Source organism: Aquarana catesbeiana, linkage group LG11 (genome assembly GCF_042186555.1).
Source record: "Aquarana catesbeiana isolate 2022-GZ linkage group LG11, ASM4218655v1, whole genome shotgun sequence".
Classification (NCBI taxonomy): domain Eukaryota; kingdom Metazoa; phylum Chordata; class Amphibia; order Anura; family Ranidae; genus Aquarana; species Aquarana catesbeiana.
Genome location: NC_133334.1, coordinates 116,485,412 through 116,510,755, shown reverse-complemented (window position 1 = coordinate 116,510,755; position 25,344 = coordinate 116,485,412). Strand labels below are relative to the sequence as shown.

General features: G+C 42.7%; 1 protein-coding gene across 1 annotated transcript in view; it reads right to left on the bottom strand.

Moving 5' to 3' along the window:
* Window positions 1-25,344, bottom strand: part of CAPN1 (calpain 1) — a 141,586-nt gene that overhangs the window by 23,658 nt on the left and 92,584 nt on the right. Inside the window, exons 12-15 of the mRNA XM_073604934.1 lie at window positions 24,166-24,177; window positions 14,629-14,840; window positions 13,319-13,358; window positions 11,000-11,065 (exon numbers count right to left, since the gene is read on the bottom strand). Coding sequence (XP_073461035.1) covers window positions 11,000-11,065; window positions 13,319-13,358; window positions 14,629-14,840; window positions 24,166-24,177 — 330 coding nt within the window. The remainder of the gene's footprint in view (window positions 1-10,999; window positions 11,066-13,318; window positions 13,359-14,628; window positions 14,841-24,165; window positions 24,178-25,344) is intronic.

Genomic DNA, 25,344 nt, shown 5'->3' with positions numbered 1-25,344 from the left:
ACTATTGATCCCCCACCGCCATCTTTATGATTTCTGCATACCATGACCTTCTGGGCCATGCTGGTGCTACCAGAATTACTGGCTTTCTTTCCAGCTTGATCCTGCAAATAAGTCGAGGCAGCAACTGAATAGGGGTAAATGCATAGATCAGTGAGAACTGATCCCACGGGGTCACCAATGCATCTGTTCCCCATGCGAGTGGATCCCTTGCCCTGGACACAAAGTTGACTAACTTCATATTGAATCTGGACGCTAGAAGATCTACGTCCGGAGTCCCCCATCTTTGGCAAACAGCACGAAAAATATCGGGCTGAAGAGACCATTCCCCTGGGAATAACTGCTGGCGACTCAGGTAGTCCGCCTGCCAATTCTCTACTCCCGGAATGAAAACTGCAGACAGGCACGGAACATTCCTTTCTGCCCAAGTTAGAATTCGGTTCACCTCTGTCTGCGCTGCAAGACTCTTGGTACCCCCTTGGTGATTGATATAGGCCACTGCTGTGGTATTGTCGGATTGGATCCTGACAAGACAATCCCGTAACCTGGAAGTCCAGGCACTGCCCGAATCACTAGGATATTGATGGGCAAGGCTCTTTCAAGTCTTGATCACTGTCCCTGGACAGTTGTCTTCTCTAGTACTGCTCCCCAACCTGAAAGGCTGGTGTCTGTAGTTACCACTTTCCAGATAACTGGTCTGAAGGATTTTCCTTTCAGTAGTTTCCGGGTTAGTAACCACCAATTGAGGCTTTGGGACACCCTTGGGGACAGCCGCATTGGCAAGTCTAAAGCTTGGATCATTTTGTTCCAAGCAGATAGAATACTGTTTTGCAACAGTCTCAAATGGAACTGGGCATAGGGAACTTCTTCGAATGAAGCCACCATCTTTCCTAACAACCTCATGCAAAGGCGCACGGAGGGATCTCCTTTCGACCTGACCATCTGTACCAACTCTCTTATGTAGTTGATTTTTGCCTGAGGCAAGAACACCTTTTTCTGGGCTGTATCTATGATCAGACCCAAATACTCTAGCTTTTTTAGTGGTTTTAAGGAAGACTTCTCTAGGTTGAGAATCCAACCCAGACTTTTCAGGTAATTGGTTGTAATGCGCACACTTTGCTCCAAACGAGCCACCGATTGGTCTATTAGCAATAGATTGTCTAGGTACGCCAAGACTGTTATGCCCTCTGCCCATAACCTGGCTAGAGGTAGGGCCAGTACTTTTGTGAAACATAAATAAATAAAAAAGAGCGCTCGCAAATAAATTAAAATTAAATGATAAACAGATCTACCTATCGCGTTGCAGCTGCTGGATGAAAGTGCTAAGACTTTAATAGTATGTAAAACAAAACCCTGCGCTGGCAACTCACCATGCAAATAATATATGCACAATTGATGTATGCTATGTGAGATTTCACAAAAAAACACTACCGGGCTAGGTGACTAATAAACAATAATACACTGTGTATTTTTACTTGAAACGCACAAATAGTGTGGTCTGTGTGGAATTACCCAAAAAAACCACTTGGACGCTATGCGACTACAGGGCGATAAGATATCGCTATACTAGTGCAAAAAATATATATATAAAAGCATATAAATTAACATTCATGATCCACAAACAACAGTAGGTGAATCTCTGTAAAGAGATTTACGCCAAATTATAAGTGAAACAAAAAATCAAAAATAGCTGGTGGCAGAGAGTCTATTATATCAAGGTGTTTCTCCACAAGAAACAATCAGCAGACTTCAAGCTTTTCCTCCATATGATACGTCTGGACAAGAAGGTAGGCTGATGCTGGTGATGGTTATGAGGAGACTTATGGGACCGCAAAACTCACGTTCCACCAAAAGAAAGGAGAAAACATATAGTATAAAACCTATAACACCGTGAGATCACCTGCGCATATAAGCGCTACTCACGGAACCGATGTGCAGAACAGGCATTCACATATTGGTCGGTGTTCGCTGCTGAACGGCGTGCGTTCCACCAACTCCAGGAAGTGATGTCACTGGTTCTCGGGTTTACAGGCGTAAGCAGGATGTTGCGTCGACGCATTTTGCCCCTCCCCCAGGGCGTTATCAAAGACTTCAAGTCTTTGATAACGCCCTGGGGGAGGGGCGAAACGCGTCGACGCAACATCCTGCTTACGCCTGTAAACCCGAGAACCAGTGACATCACTTCCTGGAGTTGGTGGAACGCACGCCGTTCAGCAGCGAACACCGACCAATATCTGAATGCCTGCTCTGCACATCGGTTCCGTGAGTAGCGCTTATATGCGCAGGTGATCTCACGGTGTTATAGGTTTTATACTATATGTTTTCTCCTTTCTTTTGGTGGAACGTGAGTTTTGCGGTCCCATAAGTCTCCTCATAACCATCACCAGCATCAGCCTACCTTCTTGTCCAGACCTATCATATGGAGGAAAAGCTTGAAGTCTGCTGATTGTTTCTTGTGGAGAAACACCTTGATATAATAGACTCTCTGCCACCAGCTATTTTTGATTTTTTGTTTCACTTATAATTTGGCGTTTATCTCTTTACAGAGATTCACCTACTGTTGTTTGTGGATCACGAATGTTAATTTATATACTTTTATATATATATTTTTTGCACTAGTATAGCGATATCTTATCGCCCTGTAGTCGCATAGCGTCCAAGTGGTTTTTTTGGGTAATTCCACACAGACCACACTATTTGTGCATTTCAAGTAAAAATACACAGTTAGTGTATTATTGTTTATTAGTCACCTAGCCCGGTAGTGTTTTTTTGTGCAATCTCACATAGCACACATCAATTGTACATATATTATTTGTTTTTCATATTTTATTATTATTTGCATGGTGAGTTGCCAGCGCAGGGTTTTGTTTTACATACTATTTAAGTACTTTTGTGAACACCCGGGCTGCTGTGGCTAGCCCGAAGGGCAAGGACACAAACTGAAAGTGCTGCTGTTCTACTTCGAACCGCAGAAACCTTTGGGGAGCTCGAAATATAGGGACATACAGATATGTATCCCTGATGTTGATAGACGAAAGAAGTTCTCCTCCTTGTAGGATAGAAACTACTGACCTGATCGACTCCATGAGAAAGGAGTGGCTCTTTAGGAACTGATTTAGATTCTTTAGATCTAGAATGGGTCTGACATCTCCATTCGGTTTTGGTACCGTAAAGAGATTTGAATAAAACCCCAAAGCTTGCTCTCCTGTGGGGATCTGTATGATCACCCCCTGAGCTAGTAATCGGTCTAATGCCTGAAACAGAGATTGCCTTTTCCCTGGATCTTTGGGAATGTTTGATCTCAGAAAACGAGACGGTGGAAACTCCCGAAATTCTAGTTTTTATCCTAGAGACACCGTGGAGATGACCCATCTGTCCTGAATTTCCTCTTGCCAGACTTCTGAGTATTCCAGACGTCTTTCCTCCACTCTGGCGAGGGGGGGGCGCCTCTTCAGAATGAGGCTTTAGTATTCTGCTTTGCAGATTACAGCCCCAGGTCTTCTTCTGTGCCTGGGCCTGACCCTAAGGTTTTCCTCTAGAGTCTGACCAATTTTTTAACCACAGGGTCCTATGCATGTGTACTAGCACAAACGCAAGGCGGGACGCCTGGTGAATAGAATCTTTCATGGCTATGGCAAAGCATAGCGCCTTTGGTAGTTCAGCGAAATCGCGGGCCTGTTGTGCATGGACCCCTTTAAGGGCCTGTCTAAACTGGTCCCTTAGGGACTGACAGATGCCTATTGTCGCAACTGCAGGCTGAGTAACCGCACCTGCCAAAGAAAAAGAGGATTTTAACAGAAATTCCTATCCTTTATCAGTTGGATCTTTAAGCATTTGTGCATTGTCTACTGGACAAGTTAGACTATTATTCACACTGGAAATCACAGCGTCAACTGCTGGTAGCTTCCATCTTTTGGTGAATTTCTCCTCCATGGGATAGAGTGCTGCGAATCTCTTTGGAGGGAGAAAATGCTTATCTGGGTGATCCCATTCAGTATAAATAAGCTTTTCTAATAAGTCATGTACAGGAAACGCATGAAAAGGCTGTGAAGGTTTTAAGGAACCTAAAGAAGAAACTGAACTATCAGCTGACTCTGCTAGAGGTAACTTGAAAGAGGCACGAACGGTATCAGCAATTTCTCAGACTGCGAGGCTGAAAAAGGTTCATCTACCGTTGTTTCCTCCGCAGAGGAGTAATCGTTTTGCCCTTCTTCCTGATCACCTGGGGGTAACCCCTCATCCTCTACCCACTGTTCCCTTGGTAAGGGGTCTGAGGTGGGGGAGGGGGATCTAACACGCTTCCTATCCTTTTGGATAGCGGATGCGATTAAAGTCGCTAATCTTCCTTCTAGGCCCTGCAGGGCGGAGGAAAACGCATCTTCAGTCACGTATACAGGGGCTGAAATGTGAGAGGCAGTTGCACCACCAATTGGTCCCAATGACTCACCCTGGCTTGCCATATCTGGTATCTCAGGTGAGGATGACAGTGTGGAGACATGACTGGAGTTCCCAGTGCCTGGGGGTGGAATTTTTGGTACCTTAGGGGTGTTTTTTTTGGGAGCCATAGTGCTGAGCACAAAAAAACAGAGGCACTAAGTAAATGCTCAACTCGCTGAGCAAATTAGTTTAGCAAAAGACAATGCTAATAAAGTTCAGCTTTAGTTATTATCAATGTTATTTCCTGTAAGGAAATGCCTGCATCCCTTACGTGCCCCCAGCGCTCGTGTCCTGTGTGTCCGTTGCAGCTGTGAGCATCTGTCTCTGTCCCCAGCGCCTGCACTGTGTGCTCATGTACTTACATCTCACACACGGTGCCTCGCCTTGGCCACGCCCCCCTCCCTTCAATCAACGCCCCCCCCCCCTGTTTAAATTAGCCCCAGTCTGCGCACGTGCGGACGGCATTGATATGCTCCTTGAGCGAGAGGGGAGGCAAGGGAGGGCTGGGAGGTGGAAAGTTTAAAAGCTTTCTGTGGGGAATAGAAGAATAAACTCTAAATGGAAACCCGCTGCTGCCGCCACTGCACCCCCCGCACAACATTTTTAATTATGTAAGAAAAAAGCATAGGTGAACTTTTTACAGTTCCTAGGCTTCTTTCCTTAGCTTTTCCTCGCTGCAGGATACTGCTGTAACAGACAGATCCAAACTTCACCCATCACGGCAGGCTGCGTTAGCAAACCTTCAAGGCCCGGGTCCTTATTAAAAGGGGTCCACTGCCTTGGACCTGTATGGCACCCCTCAGGAAAACTTTACGTAATGTAGCATGACCAAAAAAGTCCTGGGTCCTGGGATCCAGCCCTACAAAGAGGCGTTACAGGCAAAACCTCGTTCTTCTTATGCGAGGCCCGGGTACCGTCCACCTTGGCCTTAGTGGCACTTTGGATGGATCTGGTCTATGGAGGCTGTTTAAATCCAGCATGGGATCCCTCCAGCTTGGAGCTCTTCAGAGCACATCTTAAATCTTGTGACCAACACCTTAGACACTGGTGAAAAAACTGAGGTACTCCTGGAAGGAGGAGGGGTTAAATAGGGGAATGAACTTCCTGTATTGGGTATACCAGTGTCCATCACCCGAAGGTGCCTATATACCCATTAAGTTAAATAACTATGGCTCTGTGTCCCATGATGTATGATAAAGAAAAAGACTTGACAATGGTTAAACCTTACCCTGTTAAACAATTGCCAACTTAAAAGCTAAATGGGACAGTCAACACTTCTTGGTTAATAGCTTTGTTTAAAATATTTGCAAAGCTTCTGAGTCCATCGCTGCACACAGGTTGTCATTTGCACAATTATAAATACAGTTCGTATGAATTTACACCACAACACAGAGCAGCCGAAGCAATTCACCACTCAGGTCGTTCAGCGTTGCTGGCTGTGCTAGGGGGCTGTGTGGTGCGCGATTCAGTGCATTACGCGGCTCCTTTTTTTGGGGGGGGTTTTGTACTAGCTTGCTTTGAATTGTACAAAACGTACACTTCATTGACTGCAATGTCAGGCAGCGCGATGCGCTGCCCGACACTGCAGTGCGATTTGGCCTGGTGCACTGCAATAAAATGCAGCATGTCTGAATTTTAGAGCTGCACTAGGCTGTGTTGCAGTATGAATGGGACACATAGGAAACAACTGTTTCCCGTGTGTCCATGCGGTAAAAAGCGTGAATTGGTCCTAAGTTATACATAAAAGTAGAAGTCCAGGCTAGCACAAACTATGCTTAAAATGACTCCCACCCACTTTCCAACTTCTATACTAACTACCATGTAAAAGGAATCATGTAACTGGATCTCCCAGGAGGCCGGCTTCAGGGGACAGGAGAGCGTGCCGACAATGGGTGGAATGCCTTGGCATTGATGCCACCCATAGGCCTACTGTGGAGCATTAATTGTCAGCTATCCCTGCAGCTACCTGAAGCCTGTTGCTGTGAGCCGATCACATGACTGGACTAGAGTGCTCTAGGTAAGTATAGGCAAGTATAGGTGAGTATAAGCATCTTCCTTTAACAGGGTAACTCAAATAGAAATTAGATCGGGGCAGGAGCCATTTTTAGCATAGTTAGTTCTTGACCAGAAATCCACTTTAAGTTACAGTTATTAATAAGTTATGATGGGTCTTCCTAAAACTCACTGTTACAAGCCATCTTATATCTTCAATAAATATACACTGATCAGCCATAACATTAAAGAGTATGTAAACCCAATATTTCATATTCCTGATACATTGCATCCGGAAAGTATTCACAGCACTTCACTTTTTCCACATTTTGTTATATTACAGCCTTATTCCAAAATTGATTAAATTCATTATTTTCTCAAAATTCTACAAACAATACCCCATAATGACCTAAAAGAAGTTTGAAATCTTTGCAAATTTATTAAAATTTATTAAAATAAAAAAATGAAAAAAAATCACATGCACATAAGTATTCACAGCCTTTGCCATGACACTTAAAATTAACCACTTGCCGCCCGCCATATAGCAGAATGACGGCGGCAAAGTGGTTTCAAAATCCTGACTGGATGTCATATGACGTCCGCAGGATATTGAGCCGCTGCGCGCCCCCGGGGGCGCGCATCGTGGCGATCGTTGTTGCGGGGTGTCAGTCTGACACCCCGCAGCACCGATCTAGGTAAAGAGTCTCTGACGGAGACTCTTTACTACGTGATCAGCCGTGTCCAATCACGGCTGATCACGATGTAAATAGGAAGAGCCGTGATCGGCTTTTCCTCACTCACGTCTGACAGGCTGCTCTCCTGATGGGGGGGGGTCTGTGCTGATTGTTTATCAGCACAGCCCCCCCTTGGATCCTACCCAGGACCACCAGGGAAGCCGCCCAGGACCACCAGGGAAACCAGTCACACTGGACCACCAGGTATGCCCCCTAGACCCCCAGGGACATACTAATCAGTGCAAAGGCAGCTGCCAATCAATGCCCAGGCAGCTGCCAATCAGTGCCCACTCCAAATGCCTACCACCAGGGATGCCTATCAGTGCGGCATATCAGTGCGGCGTATCAGTGCCCATCAGTGCCACGTATCAGTGCCCATCAGTGCCACCTGTCAGCACGCAGCAGTGCCACCCATAAGAACCCATCTTTGCAGCCTTTCAGTGCCCATCAGTGTCGCCTATCAGTGCCCACCATGAGTGCCCATCAGTGCCGCCTATCAATGCCCATCAGTGCTGCATATCAGTGCCACCCATCAGTGCCACCTACCAGTGCCCATCAGTGCCCATCAGTGCCGCATATCAGTGCCCATCGTCAGTGCCCGCTCATTGGTGCCACCTCATCCCTGCTGCCTTATCAGTGCCTGTCAGTGCTGCCTTATCAGTGCCCATCAGTGAAAGAGAAAACTTACTTATTTACAACATTTTTAAACAGAAACAAAAGCAAAACTTTTATTTTTTTCAAAATTTTCGGTCTTTTTTTATTTGTTTCGCAAAAAATAAAAACCGCAGAGGTGATCAAATACCACCAAAAGAAAGCTCTATTTGTGGGAACAAAATGATAAAAATTTAGTTTGGGTACAGTGTAGCATGACCGCGCAATTGTCATTCAAACTGCGACAGTACTGAAAGCTGAAAATTGGTCTGGGCAGGAAGGTGTATAAGTGCCCTGTATTGAAGTGGTTAAGCTCAGGTGCATCCTGTTTCCACTGATCATTCTTGAGATATTTCTATACCTTAATTGGAGTCCACCTGTGGTAAATTCAGTTAATTGGACATGATTTGGAAAGGCACACACCTGTCTATATAAGGTCCCACCGTTAACAGTGCATGTCAAAGCACAAAGCAAGCCACGAAGTCCAAGGAACTGTCTGTAGCCCTCCGAGACAGGATTGTATCAAAGCACAGATGTGGGGAAGGGTACAAAAACATTCCTGCGGCATTGAAGCTCCCAATGAGCACAGTGGCCTCCTTCATCCGTAAATGGAAGAAATTTGGAATGACCAGGACTCTTTCTAGAGTGGGCCATCGGGCTAAACTGAGTGATCAGGGGAGAAAGACCTTAGTCAGGGAGGTGACCTAGAGCCCGATGGTCACTCTGACAGAGCTCCAGCGTTTTTCTGTGGAGTGAGGAGAAACTTCCAGAAGAACAACCATCTCTGCAGCAATTCACCAATCAGGCCTGTATGGTAGAGTGGCCAGATGGAAGCCACTCCTCAGTAAAAGGCACATGACAGCCCACCTGGAGTTTGCCAAAAGGCACCTGAAGGACTCTCAGACCATGGGAAACAAAATTCTCTGGTCTGATGAAACAAAGATTGAACTCTTTGGCCTGAATAGCAAGTGTCATGTCTGGAGGAAACCAGGCACCGCTCATAACCTAGCCAATACCATCCCTACAGTGAAGCATGTTTGTGGTGGCAGCATCATGCTGTGGAGATGTTTGTCAGTGGCAGGAACTGGAGAACTAGTCAGGATTGACAGAAAGATGAATGCAGCAATGTACAGAGACTTCCTTAATGAAAACATGCTCCAGAGCGCTCTGGACCTCAGACTGGGCGAAGGTTCATCTTTCAACAGGACAACAACCCTATGGGACAACTCTGTGAATGTCCTTGAGTGGCCCAGCCAAAGCTCAGACTTGAAACCGATTGAACATCTCTGGAGAGATCTGAAAAATGGCTGTGCACTGACGCTCCCTATCGAAACTGATGGAGCTAGAGAGGTCCTGCAAAGTAGAATGGGAGAAACTGCCCAAAAATAGGTGTGCCAAGCTTGTAGAATCATACTCAACAAAGTATGGAGCAAAGGCTGTGAATACTTATGTACATGGGATTTTATTGTTTTTATTATTTTTAATAAATATGCAAAGATTTTAAACAAACTTCTTTCATGTTGTCATTATGGGGTATTGTTTGTAGAATTTTGAGAAAAATACGTAATTTAATCAATTTTGGAATAAGGCTGTAACATAGCAAAATGTGGAAAAAGTGAAGCACTGTGAATCTGCTGTACCATGTACTTGTATGAAAGAGTATCATGTACTCTTTGTATTGCTTCCTTTATGTGAAATACCTGATGATCCCGCCCGGCCCTCTGCTTTCCTATTAAAAACTGACCACACTAAACAGGAAAGCACGGTGTGGTCAGTTCTCTAGCTCTCCAATGATCACACTTGTCCTGATACACACCCCCACACAGCCATTCACTGGGAAATTCAGTGTGCTGCTGTTTTGCCTCTCCTAGCTCTTATGCAGCAAATGTTTTGTCTTTCATTTCTATTTTAAACTGAATGGGTTATTTTACAAGGTGAGAGTTTACATATACTCCAAGATCATTGACAGGTAAAGTGAAGAACATTGATTATTGCGCTACAATGGCATCTGAAAGTAGGCAGGATATACAATATTAAGCAGGAAGTGAACATGTTGTCCCTGAGAGTTAGTAAATGTAAAGAGGATAGGATCACTACTTCTCCCAACCAGCCCAGGTGAATAAACAATAAGGAGTGACCTCAGCCTACATGTCTCCACCAAACCACATACCCTGATGCATTTTGCTCTGCCCATCAGGGCTATCTATGACTAAAGTTTATTTACCTGGGCTGGTTGGGAGTAGAAGCTATCCTTTCCTCTTTACATTTACCAGCCCTCTGGATTGGTATTAGAGCTCATTGTATTGTTTTGTATTGTACCTCATGCTCTGGGACATACTGTAGGGAGATGCTTTCACCTCAGTGCCACAAGAAATATAACCGGGCATATGTTGTTCCTGAAGTTGATGTTATGAAAGCAGAAGAAATGGGCTTCGAACTTTGTTGTGTATGAGACTGCATGGCCGCAGACCGGTCAGGATGACCATGCTGACCTGTGTCCTCAGCCAAAAGCACCTAAAATGGGCATATTAAATATCAGAGCTGGACCACAGAGCAATGAAAGAAGGTGGCCTGGTCCGATGAATCACATTTCCTTTTACATCATGTGGAAGGCCAGGTGCGTGCATCGGTTACCTGGGAAAGAGATGACACCAGGATGTACTATGGGAAGAAAACAAGCCACTGGAGGCAGTGTGTTTTTTTGCAATGTTCCCCTAGGAAACCTTGGGTCCAGCCATTCATGTGGATGTTACTTTGACACGTACCACCTACCTAAGTATTGTCGCTAACCAAATGCACCCCTTCATGGAAATGGTATGATGGAAGTGGCCTCTTGCAGCAGGATAAGGCGCCCTGCCACACTGCAAACATGGTTCAAGAATGGTTTGAGGAACACAACAAGTTTGAGGTATTGACTTGACCTACAAATTCTCCAGATCTCAATCCATCAAGCATCTGTTGGATGTGCTGTAAAAACAGGTTCGATCCATGGAGGTCCCATGTCACAACTTACAGGAGTTTAAAAAAATCTGCTACTGACAGCTTGGTGCAAGATACTACAGCATACCTTCAGAGGTCTAGTGGGACCTACTCAATATAAGGTAGGTCATCATGATGTTATGGCTGATTGGTGTATACTCCAACAAAAACATACTGCTTAGGAATATAAATTCTTATAATACACATACTGCACCAGCAAGTTGACTGAAAAGTTTTTTAAATCCTTCATCAAGGTCTGCTTCAGTTACAGCTTCCTGGAAATACATAGAAATGCCAAAGTATTAAAAAGGCATAAAGCTTCCATATGTCATTTTAACACATTAAATGATCTTGGCATAGGATCGAGGGCAAAATGGGGGCACATCTAGGGACATTTAGCATGAATTTCCCATCAGTGTTTAATTCTACTATGTCATTCACTGGGCAGTCATTTGTATAACTGCATTTGTATAAATGTTACAAAATCTAAGGTGTAGAATGTCTACCATCTGCTGGACAAGGGTTGAAACAACAGAATAGAAATAACTGGCAGAATGGAGTTTGATGACAACTCTGTACAGTCCACTTTTTCAATTGTAGGTGCGTTACATATTTAAAGTGGTTGTAAACCTTCGGGGTTTTTTTTGTTTAGTTTTTTAATAACAAACATGTCATACTTACCTCCACTGTGCAGTTCGTTTTGCACAGTGTGGCCCTGATCATCAGCGTGTCTCCGCCAAGGGAACGAAGGGCTCAGGTGAGTAAAACGGGGGGGGGGGGGGGGGGGGGGTGAAAAAACACGACGGTTTACAACCCCTTTAATAAAAGCAATCATTTCCTCCTATTGTTACATGGCAAGATGAAAAGGACATAGTTTAACCAATAGAAACATGAATAAACAAATAAATCAACATCTTGCACCCACAGAACCCGATCCCCACAACTGATTAAGAGGAAGATGAAAACCATTATGAAGCAATATTAAATTTGCTCAAAGAGAGAAAAATATCCAATGATCCTATGGGATGCTTCCTGATCCCATAAGGCAATTGGATATTCCTGAATCAACAATCTGCGGTGTTATTACAAATATTAATAGCCAGTTCTATTTTGTGCATTTAGAAACATATCCAGATATTTATTTTAAACAGTCTACATCAGCTGGCTAGAACTAGCACACAGAAGCCTAAACATGCCCCATTTTTAGGCATTCAGGCATTTTCTTTTACGTATGATAATGCAGCCCGTTGTTTTTAATAGGCCTGTGTTTAAAAGGCCTATAGATCAGTATCAGTTGCTGGTTGGTATTTTTATGTGCGTATATGGCACACTTTTTATGTGTGTGTATGCATACACGTGAATACGTGAAAGTGCTATACAGTCTAACCTTGCGTTCTTTTTTGCCAGGAATATCTGATGTGCAAACATCCGTACCATGTGCAAGTACCCTTAGGCCCCTTTCACACTGGAGCGGTTTTCAGGCGGTATTGCGCTAAAAATACCGCCTGAAAACCGCCCCTAAACAGCCTCCGCTGTTTGTTCAGTGTGAAAGCCCGAGGGCTTTCACACTGAAGCGGTGCGCAGGCAGGGCGGTGAAAAAAGTCCTGCAAACCGCTTTTTTGGAGCGGTGAAGGAGCGGTGTATTCACCGCTCCTTCACCGCTCCTGCCCATTGAAATCAATATAGCCGCGCTGTACGAGGGATTTTAACCCTTTTTCGGCCGCCAGCGGGGGTTAAAACCGCCCCGCTATCGGCCGAATACCGCTGCAAGAACGACGGTACAGCATCGCTAAAAATAGCGCTGTTGTACCGCCGACGCCCCCACTGCCCCAGTGTGAAAGGGGCCTTACTGTGAAGAAGTTTCTCTGTATGTAGTAGAAAAACCCCCTTTTCTCCAGACGCAAGGAGTGCCGCCTTGTCATGTGCAATGACCTTCAGACCAGTTCAGACGAGAACGAGGTGTGGGAAACCCATGTTCGGTACACGTTTCTTGCACTGCGTTCAAAATGCACTACACTTGCGATCTGCAGCGGGTACTAGTGTTACCTTTACAACACCCCAAATGCAGGTTACAAATGCACTGCGTTGCCTGAACCGGATCACATGGTACAAAGGTACCATGCTATCTGGTTGCTGTGTGTTTTGTTATAGTAGTGCATGCACTAATCTTGGTGCATTCTGGCAGGATTTCAGCATATTCAAATGAATGGGCTGAAATCAAACTGCTCCCAGATCCTATGAGAATTGCACAGGAACGTACAACCCGTTCCTGCGCAATTCATGGTGCGAACTGGCTCTTAAAGTGAATAATTTTGCACCAAGTTTACTATATGATCACTTTGAGTAGCAGCTTATTAGAACTCGAGAGCTACACATAGATTCTTCTAAACTACATTTTCTGATAACACTCATGTGATGAGGACACACAATAGAAGGACACTACAGTATTCCTAAGTAAAAGTATATCAATAAAGGTAAAAAGCAAACGGGCCATACAGTAATGTGCCAAATTCTGTTTGGCTACTCACCTCAGTGGGTAGTTGGGCAGATATTGGATCATCCATTTCACTGAAATAAAAAAAAAAAAAAAAAAATCTTTCTGCTTCATGGTAACTATATATTTTCTAAATCATTTTTTTAACTTGTCATATAAGCAAAACAATATGAGCTCAAAGCTCAGGTACCCAATAATGTTATATACAATGTAAAGCATAAGTTTTTTATACTTACAAAAAAGCTGTTTTATTTTTTCACCCGCAGGACAGATAATCTTTTAGTGTGATTTAATAAATGCTCAGCATCCTGTTCTAAATGTTTACTTTTCTGAAGCAATGACTCTGCTTGCAGTCTCTAACAGTAGTGCAAGTAGCAGGGTGACAACACAAAAGCACAATGGGGAGACAGTTGTCACCTCATAATAGGCAGAGCTAGAACAAAGTTCTTCATGTCAGGATTACCAAGTATTTTTAACTGCAGATTTAAAAAGACTTTTAATCACATTATCATGTTAGAGCTTAGAGTTTACTGAAAGAGTTAAGTAATTGGGTTAAGATCTACTTTAAAGTTAAGGACTCTAGACCCCCTGACATGCCACATTTGACATGTAATTTTTTGGGGGGGGGGGGGGGGGGCGGGTACATAGTTTTGACAGGTACCCAGCTCCCACTTTCGCACGGGCCATCTAGGCGGCCCCTCTCTCCCTGCAATCTTCTAGAACACGTCACAGGTCCCAGAAGATTGCCCGGCCATTCAGGACACGCAGCGCGACTAATGCATACCTGGTTGTGAAGAAGCAAGCTGTCACAGCCGGGTGCCCACAGTAGTGATGCTGGCGCCGTGGACAGATGGGGAGAGAACCGAGGCTTCGGACGGCCACATCACTGGACCGTGCGACAGGTGAGTGTGTGTTTATTAAAAGTCAGCAGCTACACTTTTTGTAGCTGCTGACTTTTAATAAACACAGAAATGGGTGGAACTTCACTTTAATTGGCATCTCGTTCCCCCCACTATCCCAAAACGCTACCAGAAAGCCAACATAAACCCAGCACTTCTGGATATGGGGGAATATATAACATCCCACTGCCCCCTTCCCTACACATCTCAAGCATATCGCATAAAAAATGCTTTGAATTATATACAATAATTTTTAGTGCTTTTAAAAGGCAATAATCAAGGATTAAAATATGAATATGAACTTTGGATACGTTAAAAGGTATTTTAGTTTCCCGGTATAAAAAAATTTTTGTTACCACAACGTTAAAGGCCCACTCTGGGACTAAATCACACTTGTTCAATTACATTGCTCATGGTCTTTTCTTTAGTTGTGATTGTCACTTACACAGTCCCATGTCGATTTTCTGAAAAGACTCTCAGGACAAAGTCTCCCTCAACATTAGGTTCAAAGGTGGAAGGCACTACTATGTATTCCCCAGGGGGAAGCTTGTGTCGGGTGCTGACTTCTCGCAGGTTAATGAATTGTTCAGAACGTGCACGGGATGCGTTGCTTAGGAAGAAGTCACGCTTGAGATGCACAGCTGACTGTCCTATGAACTAATGAAAAATATTATGTTACTTTGAGGATGGCTAAGGACAGTTAGAAAAAAATATATCGTTCAGTAAAAGTTTAAGTTGGATGACAAATGGATATATTTCACATAGTAAACAATACAGAAATGACAATAAATGAAGAAAGAATAAGGCTAGCCATACATTATGCCATTTTCTTTCTTTCAACCATGGGTTGAAGGAAAGAAAATTGCTTGCTTACCCCATCAACACAGTCCGTTTTGATGGGGTAATCCCTCCCGCAGCGCTAATGTATCCTTCCGGTGGGGAGCACAAGGAGCTTTCCCCGCTGGCAAAATACAATGATCACTACCGGCAGTGATCACACGGGGAAAAAAAAAACAGACAGGCTGGTTGTACTGAAGTTGATTGATAAATTGACTTCAGTACAACCAGCCAGCCCATAGTTGGATTGAAATTCAGCCGGTTCCTGCTGAATTGGCCAAATTTCAATCCATCTATGGCTGGTTTAAGTATTTAAACATAACAAAACTGGCTAGCAATAGCTACAATAGACAAAAAGCATGAAAGCCGCAAAAGGGTCTTTTAAGAAGCAAGCATTTTAGGTGAAACGGCAGCTTAAAATATTTCGTTTTGAATAGTAGAGGTCTTTGGTCCTGGCTGTGTCCTAATTGAAATTTTCTTCTCATTTCTTGTCCAGGTGACCATTGACCCTGATAGAGAAACTGATAGACAATCTCCCAAACAGGGACCTTATTCCACTCTGCGTCCTTACTAGAGATGACTACTTGCTTCTGATCATGGGGACAACTATCACTGGGACAGGAAGTGGGGTAAAATCTTTCCTAATGTGGCTAAAACTTACAATTGTTTCTGTTTTGCTTACCTGAACAAAATAATTCTAAAATAACCTTCTACAGTGAATCCGTGTGAAATATAACAAAAATTTAAATCTGCAGCGCTACAATAAAATATCCTATACTATAATAGAATAAAAAAACAATAATCAAAATAATGTTTAAAGCACGTGAATTGAAATAGTGCAAAACAAATCCAGGCCATAAATGATCTAAGCCTGTGCGTAGAGGTGCATTTTTTTGCATGGTTCGGCATCTAGGTTTTCATGCTTCAACGGTTCCTTCTTGCATTGACATGCATTATTGTTAATACCTGTTGTCAATGCATCAAAGTGCACGTTTTATGCATTTTGATGTGCTTTCATTGACTTCTATGGGCCTTCCAATGCACAAAAAAATTTACATATTGTATTGTTCAGAATGCACTGCAATGCAGTACTGATATGGGAACAAACACTAGTTTTATTATGGGGAAGTTGGACATACACCTTTTAGCATGTTGCACTGTGTATGGTAAAATGCAACAATGAAAAAGGATTATTCAATCTGTAACTTTTCTTCTTTAATTGATCCTAATTAATTGCCAATCCGTAAAAAGTCCTCAGAAGTCGTGTGATCCCCCATTTTAAAAACACACTCTCTTGAACCAAAGTGTCCTAACCAGCCAGAGTAAAACTCTCAACTGAAGCCAGCCATAGATGGATCGAATCTTGGTCAGCTCAGCAGGGACAAGCCGAGATTCTATCCATCTATGGGCAGGCAGTCACAACCAGCAGCATGTCAGATTTATAGCATGCGATTATTGCCAGCCGCTAAAAGTAAATCAGTGTGCTCTCCCGGCAGGGACACAATAGCTCTGCAGGAGGGATTTCCCCCATCAACACTGACTGTGTTGATAGGGGAATAGAGCGATTTTCACAGTTGTATATATCCTAGGGACCCCTGTTACCAAGACAGAAAGTGGTGGGAAAACCAAAATTGTTACCAGAACAAAAAGTCAGGGTTCTCATCCAATGATGACCTGTATTCCTGTGACAACTGTCTAAGGTTGGCCATACATTTAATCTTTTTTTTTCGTTCAACCAGCGGGTTGAATGAAAAAATAAATATCTGATTCCCCAATCCACACATTTGAGGTGGATGGGGGAATCCCTCCCGCTGTGCTATTGTATTCTGCCAGCAGGGAGCCTTCAGTGTTGCCTGCTATTTCAATCTATGCATTTCCCTCACTTACCTCCCGATACCTGTCGTGTCTCTGGTACAGGAAGTGAAGGAAATTCTTACAAATAGGACACAGACAGCAAAAAGAAACTGAGAAGGGCTTTAATCCATTACTACCCTGTCCAAAACAAAAAGGGTTTGACTGTTTGTACACTTTCAGGCTCATGGGTAAAGGGTTATGTGGAAAGGCTAAGTGTATAAATATATACCGTGGCTGACGATGAGAAACCCGACATTGTGCTCTGCCCTTTCAGTCAATGATTAACAGCACCGAGAAACAAGTTATGCCAACCATTAAGCTGCAGAAGACACTGGGAACATCCTCCAAATTTTCGACGATACAAAGATATCCAATGATCCCAGCTGCAAACACAGGCAGAATGGTGGCGCCAGGCCTGCCAGATCACAACACCACCAGCTCTCCCAGCTGGGAAATTCAGAAATCTCACACGGTTCCGACAAAATACCAGAGACTGATCTTAGAGCACTAATATGCTTATTATCTACCAAAGCAGAGCTCAAAGCCAATCTAGAGACCGTTACGGATCATATTGAGGGCGCAGTTCATGAAGAGCTTGCTGAGATCTAATGTTGCACACCAGGCTTTCGGCACAGGAGTCCTCCACTGCAGCTTTGGAGGCCAGAGTTAAAGCACTGGAGGCAACACAGGCTGCACAGGCACGGAAACTTCTAAATGCATATTTACAATTGGAGGCTGTTAAAAAATTGTAACTGCTGTAATGTACAAGATGTGACAATATAATTCCCGGCATGCCTGCGGTATAGCACTATGATGGTGAGTGACACAGCCATTCACACTCGAGCGTGTTCTGACATGTTTTAACTTGCATTTGCCTGGGTCACAGACCAGTTGACCAGTAGCAGAAGAAATAGCACAAGTGGGTGTTGCTCTGTTAGAAAATGAGTTACAGGAATCTGGAGCAGTGGATTAACATCAAATTTTGCGTGAATTGGCAAAAGTGCCAGTAAAGCTTAAGCTCTGTTACAACTGGCTTATAATGAACATTCCATGAAGAAATCAAGTGTTTTTGACTGGCATAGGCGGTTTAAGGAGGGGCAGGAAGAGGTCCATGAGGGCGCAAGAAGTGGGCAGCCAAAAACGCAAAAGGAGGGATGCCAATGTGGACAGAGTGCGGACCCTCAAACATTCAGTTCAAAGACTAAGTGTGCAAATTATGGCAGAAGAATTGAACATGCACAGGTAAACAGAGCGGCCGAATCCATCTAGGATTTGGAAATAAAAAAGATTTCAACAAAGATGGTGCCTTGAACCTTGAAGATCAGGTAGAACGTCATCTTCAAATTTCATCCATTCTTTTGAAGAGTGCAGAGGTGTCTGACATTTTTTTTTGTAGTCCACTCCAGGAATTAAGCTGTCAGACGATCTTGTATAGATCGGGGAAATCTTACTGTTCAGTAGACATGTGCAATTCGTTTCGTAACGAATCGAAATTTGGCCGAATTTCCGAATAAAAAGATAACGAATTTCAACTAATACGAAAGAAATTATAGCAGAAATAACGAATGAATCTGACATGATTCGGTAATTCGTTAGAGATCTAATGAAACAAAAGGTCAACTCAAAGTAAATCTTACAGTCCAATCAGCTGATTATTTTTGTGCTGGAGGTTGGATTACTGGCAAAGTGCATTCCTGAGAACTGAGTGAGAAGGGCGATGTATTGTATTTGAGCAAAGGAGAAGAGATATTGTCATTGTGTGTGTTAATAGATTCAATAAACAAACGACTTTCCAAACTACAAATCATTATCAAGAATATATATACATACATAAATACCGAATTTCAACTAATATGAAAGAAATTATAGCAGATATAACAAATGAATTCAACATGATTCGAGATTCAGTATAATGAATATCGACACTCTACAGAAATAACGAATTATCCGAAAACGAATTAACGGAACATAACGAATATAACAGAACAAAATTACGGTATGTATTTTACGAATGACAACGAAACTAAACAAAATTTTCCGTTGTGCACAAGTCTACTGTTCAGGGGATGAAAACTCCTCAGCAAGAGGGATCCCCCATCCACATTGAGTGTAAATGGAGGAATACAGTCATATTCTGTCGTTCAACCCACTGGTTGAACAAAAAAAATATGTAATGGCTAGTGTAATGCTAGCTGAAGATTGATATTTCCAAATCAGGGGATTTATGCACTCACATTAAGATTTGGAGGAGGTTGTACATATAGCTCCCTACAAAAAAACTTTATCTCTTACTTGACCCAAGTCTCCATCCAAAACTACATTCCCTTTCTGTACCCTATCCTTGTTATCTTTAACACAGGCCGCATCTTTCCTCTTTCCCTGTACCCTCTCACTTCTCCTTATCCTCTTCCCACAAACTTACCTTATCCCTGTCCTACCATGTACATCTGCCTGGTCTTGCAATGTCTAACATCCCAGAGAAACGCTCCATGCTACTTTGAGAGATGCAAAGAATAAACAGTCATATCGCTTTTCTCTAAGAGACCCACTTCAGAAGAGATAAGTTTCCAAAACTAACAAACAAGTACTTTCTAACAGCATACCAAGGGGCATCTGCAGATGCCAAATCCAGAGGCATGAGTATTTTACTTTCTAAACGTATACCATGGCAGTTATCTGAAGTATGGGATGGAGAGGAAGGTTCACTATTAATAAAAGGCAAACTCTTTTAACAAAGAAACTTTAGCTACAAGCTACCTCTCAAATTCTAACCAAATATCCCTTTTTGAAATGGGCAATACACAAATTACAGGTCTTCGCGGAAGGTCTTACAGAATTGGGGGAGGATCTTCAACTATGCACCAGAACCAGTTAAATACTACACAGAGCACTTCTCTCTCTTTTTTAGTTTTGCAAAAGCTAAGGAATGTACTCCACTCACACCGACTGCAGTACATGGTGCATTCAACATGCATCAACAAAAGACTACATTATACTTAGTGGTACACAAGGCATATAAGTTGCTTCTTAGTCAAAGACTTGCCTTTAGTTGCAGAGACCTCTATTGGCAAAATCACATTTTCTGACCGTGCTCCAATCACTATCAGCCTCCATATCCCTGGTACCCCATCCCAAACAAAGCAGTGGTGTCTTAATGAAAGTCTATTAAAAGATCCCACAGTGTATCAAGGCCTATCTACACATATAAAAAGAGCTAGTTTGAGATTAACTCTGGGCCTAATATGAGCCCAGTTTGGTCTGGGCAGTTCACAAATCATAAGAGAAGTCACAAAAACAGACCCAAGATAAAGACATCACCGCTAAACTTACACAAGCAATAAGCTCTGCAATAAGCAGACTTAGGGAAGGATAAGTTTTCTCTAAGCGCCATCACAGGTATGAGTTGGGCAATAAATATGGCAAACTTTTGGCAAATGCTATATGTGGGTATACATTCCACAAATGACATCCCCCAAGGGCAAAACTATTAATCTTCCAGGTAATATTTCGTAGCTACTATGAAGCACATTTCATAAACAAAAGAAAAAAGAAAAATGCCTAGCTACCTCCCAATGCGCATACGTAGATTAATGTTCCCCTGAAATAATCCTCCTTCCATTTTGATATTCCCTCCCTCTGATTCCAAGCTCTTCCCCTATATACAGCATTAAATGTATAGAAATTACACTAATCGTGGTGTGCCCACACCTTTACACCCTTTCTTCTTTATAAAACTGAAAACAGGCATGAACCACTTCCATACCGGGCATTTTCTGACACTCATCTACATGTAAATATCATAATTTTTTCTTGCTAGAAAATTACTCAGAACCCCCAAACATTATGTATGTTTTTTTTTAGCAGACACCCTAGGGAATAAATGGCAGTCATTGCAACTTTTTATGTCACACAGTATTTGCGCAACAATTTTTCAAACCCGTTTTTTTTTTTTTTTTAAATGTTTCATGAATGAAAAAATAACAAAACAGAAAAGTTAGCCAAATTCTTTTTGTATAATGTGAAAAACTATGTTATGCCGAGTAAATAGATACCCAACTTGTCACGCTTTAAAATTGTGCACACTCATGGAATGGCGCAAAACTTCGGTACCTAAAAATCTCCATAGGCGACGCTTTAAATTTTTTACAGGTTACATGTTTAGAGTTACAGAGGAGGTCTAGTGCTAGAATTGTTGCTCTTGCTCTAACGCACACGGCGATACCTCACATGTGTGGCCTGAACAGCGTTTACATATGTGGGCGGGACTTGCGTGTGCGTGAGAACACGGGGAGGGGGCACTTTAAAAATGTTTTTTTTTTTTAATTATTTTATTGTAATTTATTTTAAATGTATAATTTAATGTATAATTTAAATAATTTAATGTAATAATTATTTTTACACTTTCTTTTTACATTTTTTTTGATCACTTTTATTCCTATTACAAGGAATGTAAACATCCCTTGTAATAGGAATGGTGTGCGACAGTTCCTCTTTATGGAGAGATATGGGGTCTATAAGACCCCACATCTCTTCTCCAGGCTGGAAAGCATCAGATCGAAAAAAAAATGACAGATCTGATGCTTTCCAGCCGAGATCACCGCTTTGTTCACATCTGCGGCCTAGACGTGACGGGACAGGAAGCTGGCATCATTCAGAAATCCCCACTGAAAGTCAAGGACGTCATATGACATACTTGGGCTGGAAGTGGTTAAACCACTCCATTACCAGGCACTTATACACCTTCCTGCCCAAGCCAATTTTCAGCTTTCAGTGCTGTCGCAAATTGAATGACAATTGCGCGGTCATGCTACACTGTACCCAAACAAATTTTTTTATCATTTTGTTCCTACAAATAGAGTTTTCTTTTAGTGATATTTGATCACCTCTGCGATTTTTTTGCACAACATTTAAAAAAAGACCGAAAATTTTGAAAAAAAAAAAGTTTTTCTTTGTTTCTGTTAAAATTTTTTGTAAATAAGTATGTTTTCATCTTCAATGATGGGCACTGATCAGGTGGCACTGATGGGCACCAATGAGGTGGCACTGATAGGTGGTACTGGTATGTGGCACTGATGGGCACTCATAGGCGGCACTGATGGGCACTCATAGGCAGCACTGATGGGCACTCATAGGCAGCACTGATGAGCACTCATAGGCGGCACTGATAGGTGGGCACTGATGGGCAGGGATGGGCACTGATAGGTGGCACTGATGAGTGGCATTGCTGGGCATCACTGTTTTTTATTGTGCCACAGAGGTGCCAGTCAGTGCCCATTTGTGGGCACTGATTGGCATATTTTGGGCATCAATTTTCACATGTGGATGGCCATGGGGGATGTACCTGGCCATCCACATGTTAGGTGCTTCCCTGGTGGTCCTGGCGGCTTTCCTGGTGGTCCAGTGTGGGCATCCGAGGGGGGGCTGCACTGATAAACAATCAGAGCAGACCCCCCCCGCCCCGTCAGGAGAGCCGCCGATCGGCTCTCCTCTACTCGTGTCTGTCAGACACGAGTGAGGAAAAGCCGGCTCTTCCTGTTTACATCGTGATCAGCCGTGATTGGACACAGCTGATCATGAGGTAAAGAGCCTTCGCCGGAGGCTCTTTACCGAGATCGGTGTAGTGGTGTGTCAGACTGACACACCACACCACTGATCACCGCGATGCGTGCCCCCACAGGCGCGCAGCAGCTGTTATCATGCAGGACGTCATATGACGCCCAGTCAGGATAACTGAACCACCGCCTGGTCGTCATTCTGTTATAGGCTGGGCGGGAAGTTGTTAAGGCGGTATTCTATATAAAATTACAATATATAAAAACTAAATGATTGAAAAAATGATTTTCCACTTAAATCACTAGCAAGCTAATGCCGCATACACATGATCGGAAATGCGACCGTGTGTATGCTCCATCGGTCTTTTGCTGGCGGAATTCCAGCCAGCAAAAGATTGAGAGCATGTTCTCTATTTTTCGGTCAGGAAAAGTTCCTATCCGAAAATGCGTTCATCTGTATGCAATTCCGACGAGCAAAAAGTCACGCATGCTCGGAAACAATTTGATGCATGCTCGAAAGCAGTGAACTTAATTTTCTCGGCTTGTCGTAGTGTTGTACGTCACTGCGTTTTTGAAGGTCGAAAGTTCAGAGAACTTTTGTGTGACCGTGTGTATGCAAGGCAAGCTTGAGCAGAATTCCGTCGGAAAAACCATCCAACCAAGTTTTCTCTGACGGAAATTCCGATCGTGTGTAAACGGCATAAGAGTTTAAATCCTGCCAAAACATTACAATTTTACTTAATTGCAACAAAGGAACAGGACACCGCAGAAAACTCATTACTTGTACATATGATTGCCTCTATCAAAGTATCAAAGTACTATCAAAAGCCCACACAGTGCTTGAGGTAGACTATTTGGTATGCCCACTACTGTCCCTAGCTTTACTGCAGAAAGGTGGTCGTCTTTTTTGGGGATATACTGGCCATATGACTACAAGGGGAGATGAGGATGCAGTGCTTTTCTCTTTACTACAATTGCACTAATCATGTAATAAAGCAGACAGACACTCTCGCTTTTTTACTCCGTTTGAGAAAGTTACTGCAAAACCTGACTTATTATCTTTAAAAAAAGAAGCAGTTAAGAATCTGCAACTAAGCTCACTAAACTCCTTGCAACTTATAAAAAAAAAATGAAGATTTGTTTCTCTCGACAAAAGTGTAATTTCACTTAAAGATTTTTTCAACAGAAGCCTAATTTTCTGTGTCTTTGACAGCCTATGACAAGAAATGAGGAGATTAGTCATCGCTGACAACTTTCTATGCTTTCCTCACTCTGTCCAAAAGTAAAAAAAATTGTAACTGAAAAAGGTATAGTAAACATGAAAAGTAAGGAGAGTGTGATTAGCCAGAAGAGTGGTAGACCAGCAATATTAGAACACAGGACAGAACAAGGGGACATACTAAACCCATATTCCCAACAAAACAGGTCAAATGTAATTTTTACAGTAGCAAGTAAACAGTTAAACATTAGCAACTGCTTCTTGCAACATTGTATCAAGCGCGGCAGGAAAGAATAACATATTTTGAGAAACAACAGAGTTATTACCATATATAGTTGTATAAGGTACACTGACATCTAGTAAGGGGTTCTCAGTATTGCAGCCAATAATCCAATCATCCCATCATCCCAATATGCAGTTTAATACGTCCCCACAACAAGTGAATTATTGGATGCTCAGTTGATCCAATATAAATACAACTTATCTTTTGCGTCAGTTGCATGTACATAAGATTGCATACCTCTCTGGGGACCTGGGGAAAGAAAACAAATATGCAAATTATGAATAAGATTATCTGTTATTTATTATTTTAAAGCTACAACAGTTTTAAAGGGGCCTTTCAGAGATACTGCTCTACAGGTGAAATATTGGGAAAAACAACAACTGTTTGTCTCTAAATTTAGCGCAACCCTGTCATCTCTAATTAGTTTTCAAAAAGAGAGACTTGAAAGAAATATAAAAGGATGCCATTACTGATCTCCTTCTCAGAATGCTAGTTAGTGGCTGCCTGTGGCCTAATAATCTTTAGATTGCATGTTGTCACAAGCCAGGCCCTCATAAACCTCTTGAATTGTATTGTAACTTTAGTGTCCCTTATTTGGTAAAGTTCTGTTCAAACTGTTATCACAAAATAAACTTGGTATAATATTAAAAAATACAATTTAAGGCATAGACCAGAACAAGCATGCTTTACATGAAGTCGGAACTCCTGATCTGCAAATTTTTTTCCTGGTGACTGACTCAAAGTATTGGAGCCAGGCGACTAAAACTGGCCATCCATTATACAAATTACATTAGATATACCTTAAAATATTTAGTGCAAGGGGCCTGCTTAAACTGCATTTAAATTGAAAGTGTTAAGGTTGGATCTTTTATTCTATGGATTAGGTAAATTTACAGGAAAATTGTACTAGAAAATTGTATAATGTATGGCCGTCTAACATTTTCAGGAGACCAAAAATGGCAGCTAATATATGTCTTTCAGTACAGGTTTCTATAAGGAAAGAATGTTTTGCTAAGTGTATCCCTTTTGTTTGCAACAATTGTTCTGAACATATGGTCTAAACAATTACACATTTATAGCATTTTAAAAAGTTCAGAACAATATTAGGGGTCGGCAACCCCCGGCATGCATGCCAGACATGGTTCGCCAGGGAAGTCTGAGACACCCACCTCCCACATATCAGCAAGGCTGGCTGGTCGCTGCAGCTGGCTACACAGGAGAGCGCACGGCTGGTTCTTTATTACTTATTTTCCTGCCTGCCACCGTTCGTGCCCACCTCACTCGGCTTGTCTGAAGCCAACTTGGAAGCTGTGTTGAGGATGGCCAAATCTAGGGGGTGGTGAGCTTCCCTCCCCCACCATGGATGCTGTGCCTGGGTCGGTAAGCTCCTCCTATGCACAAACTGCACTCAGCCAG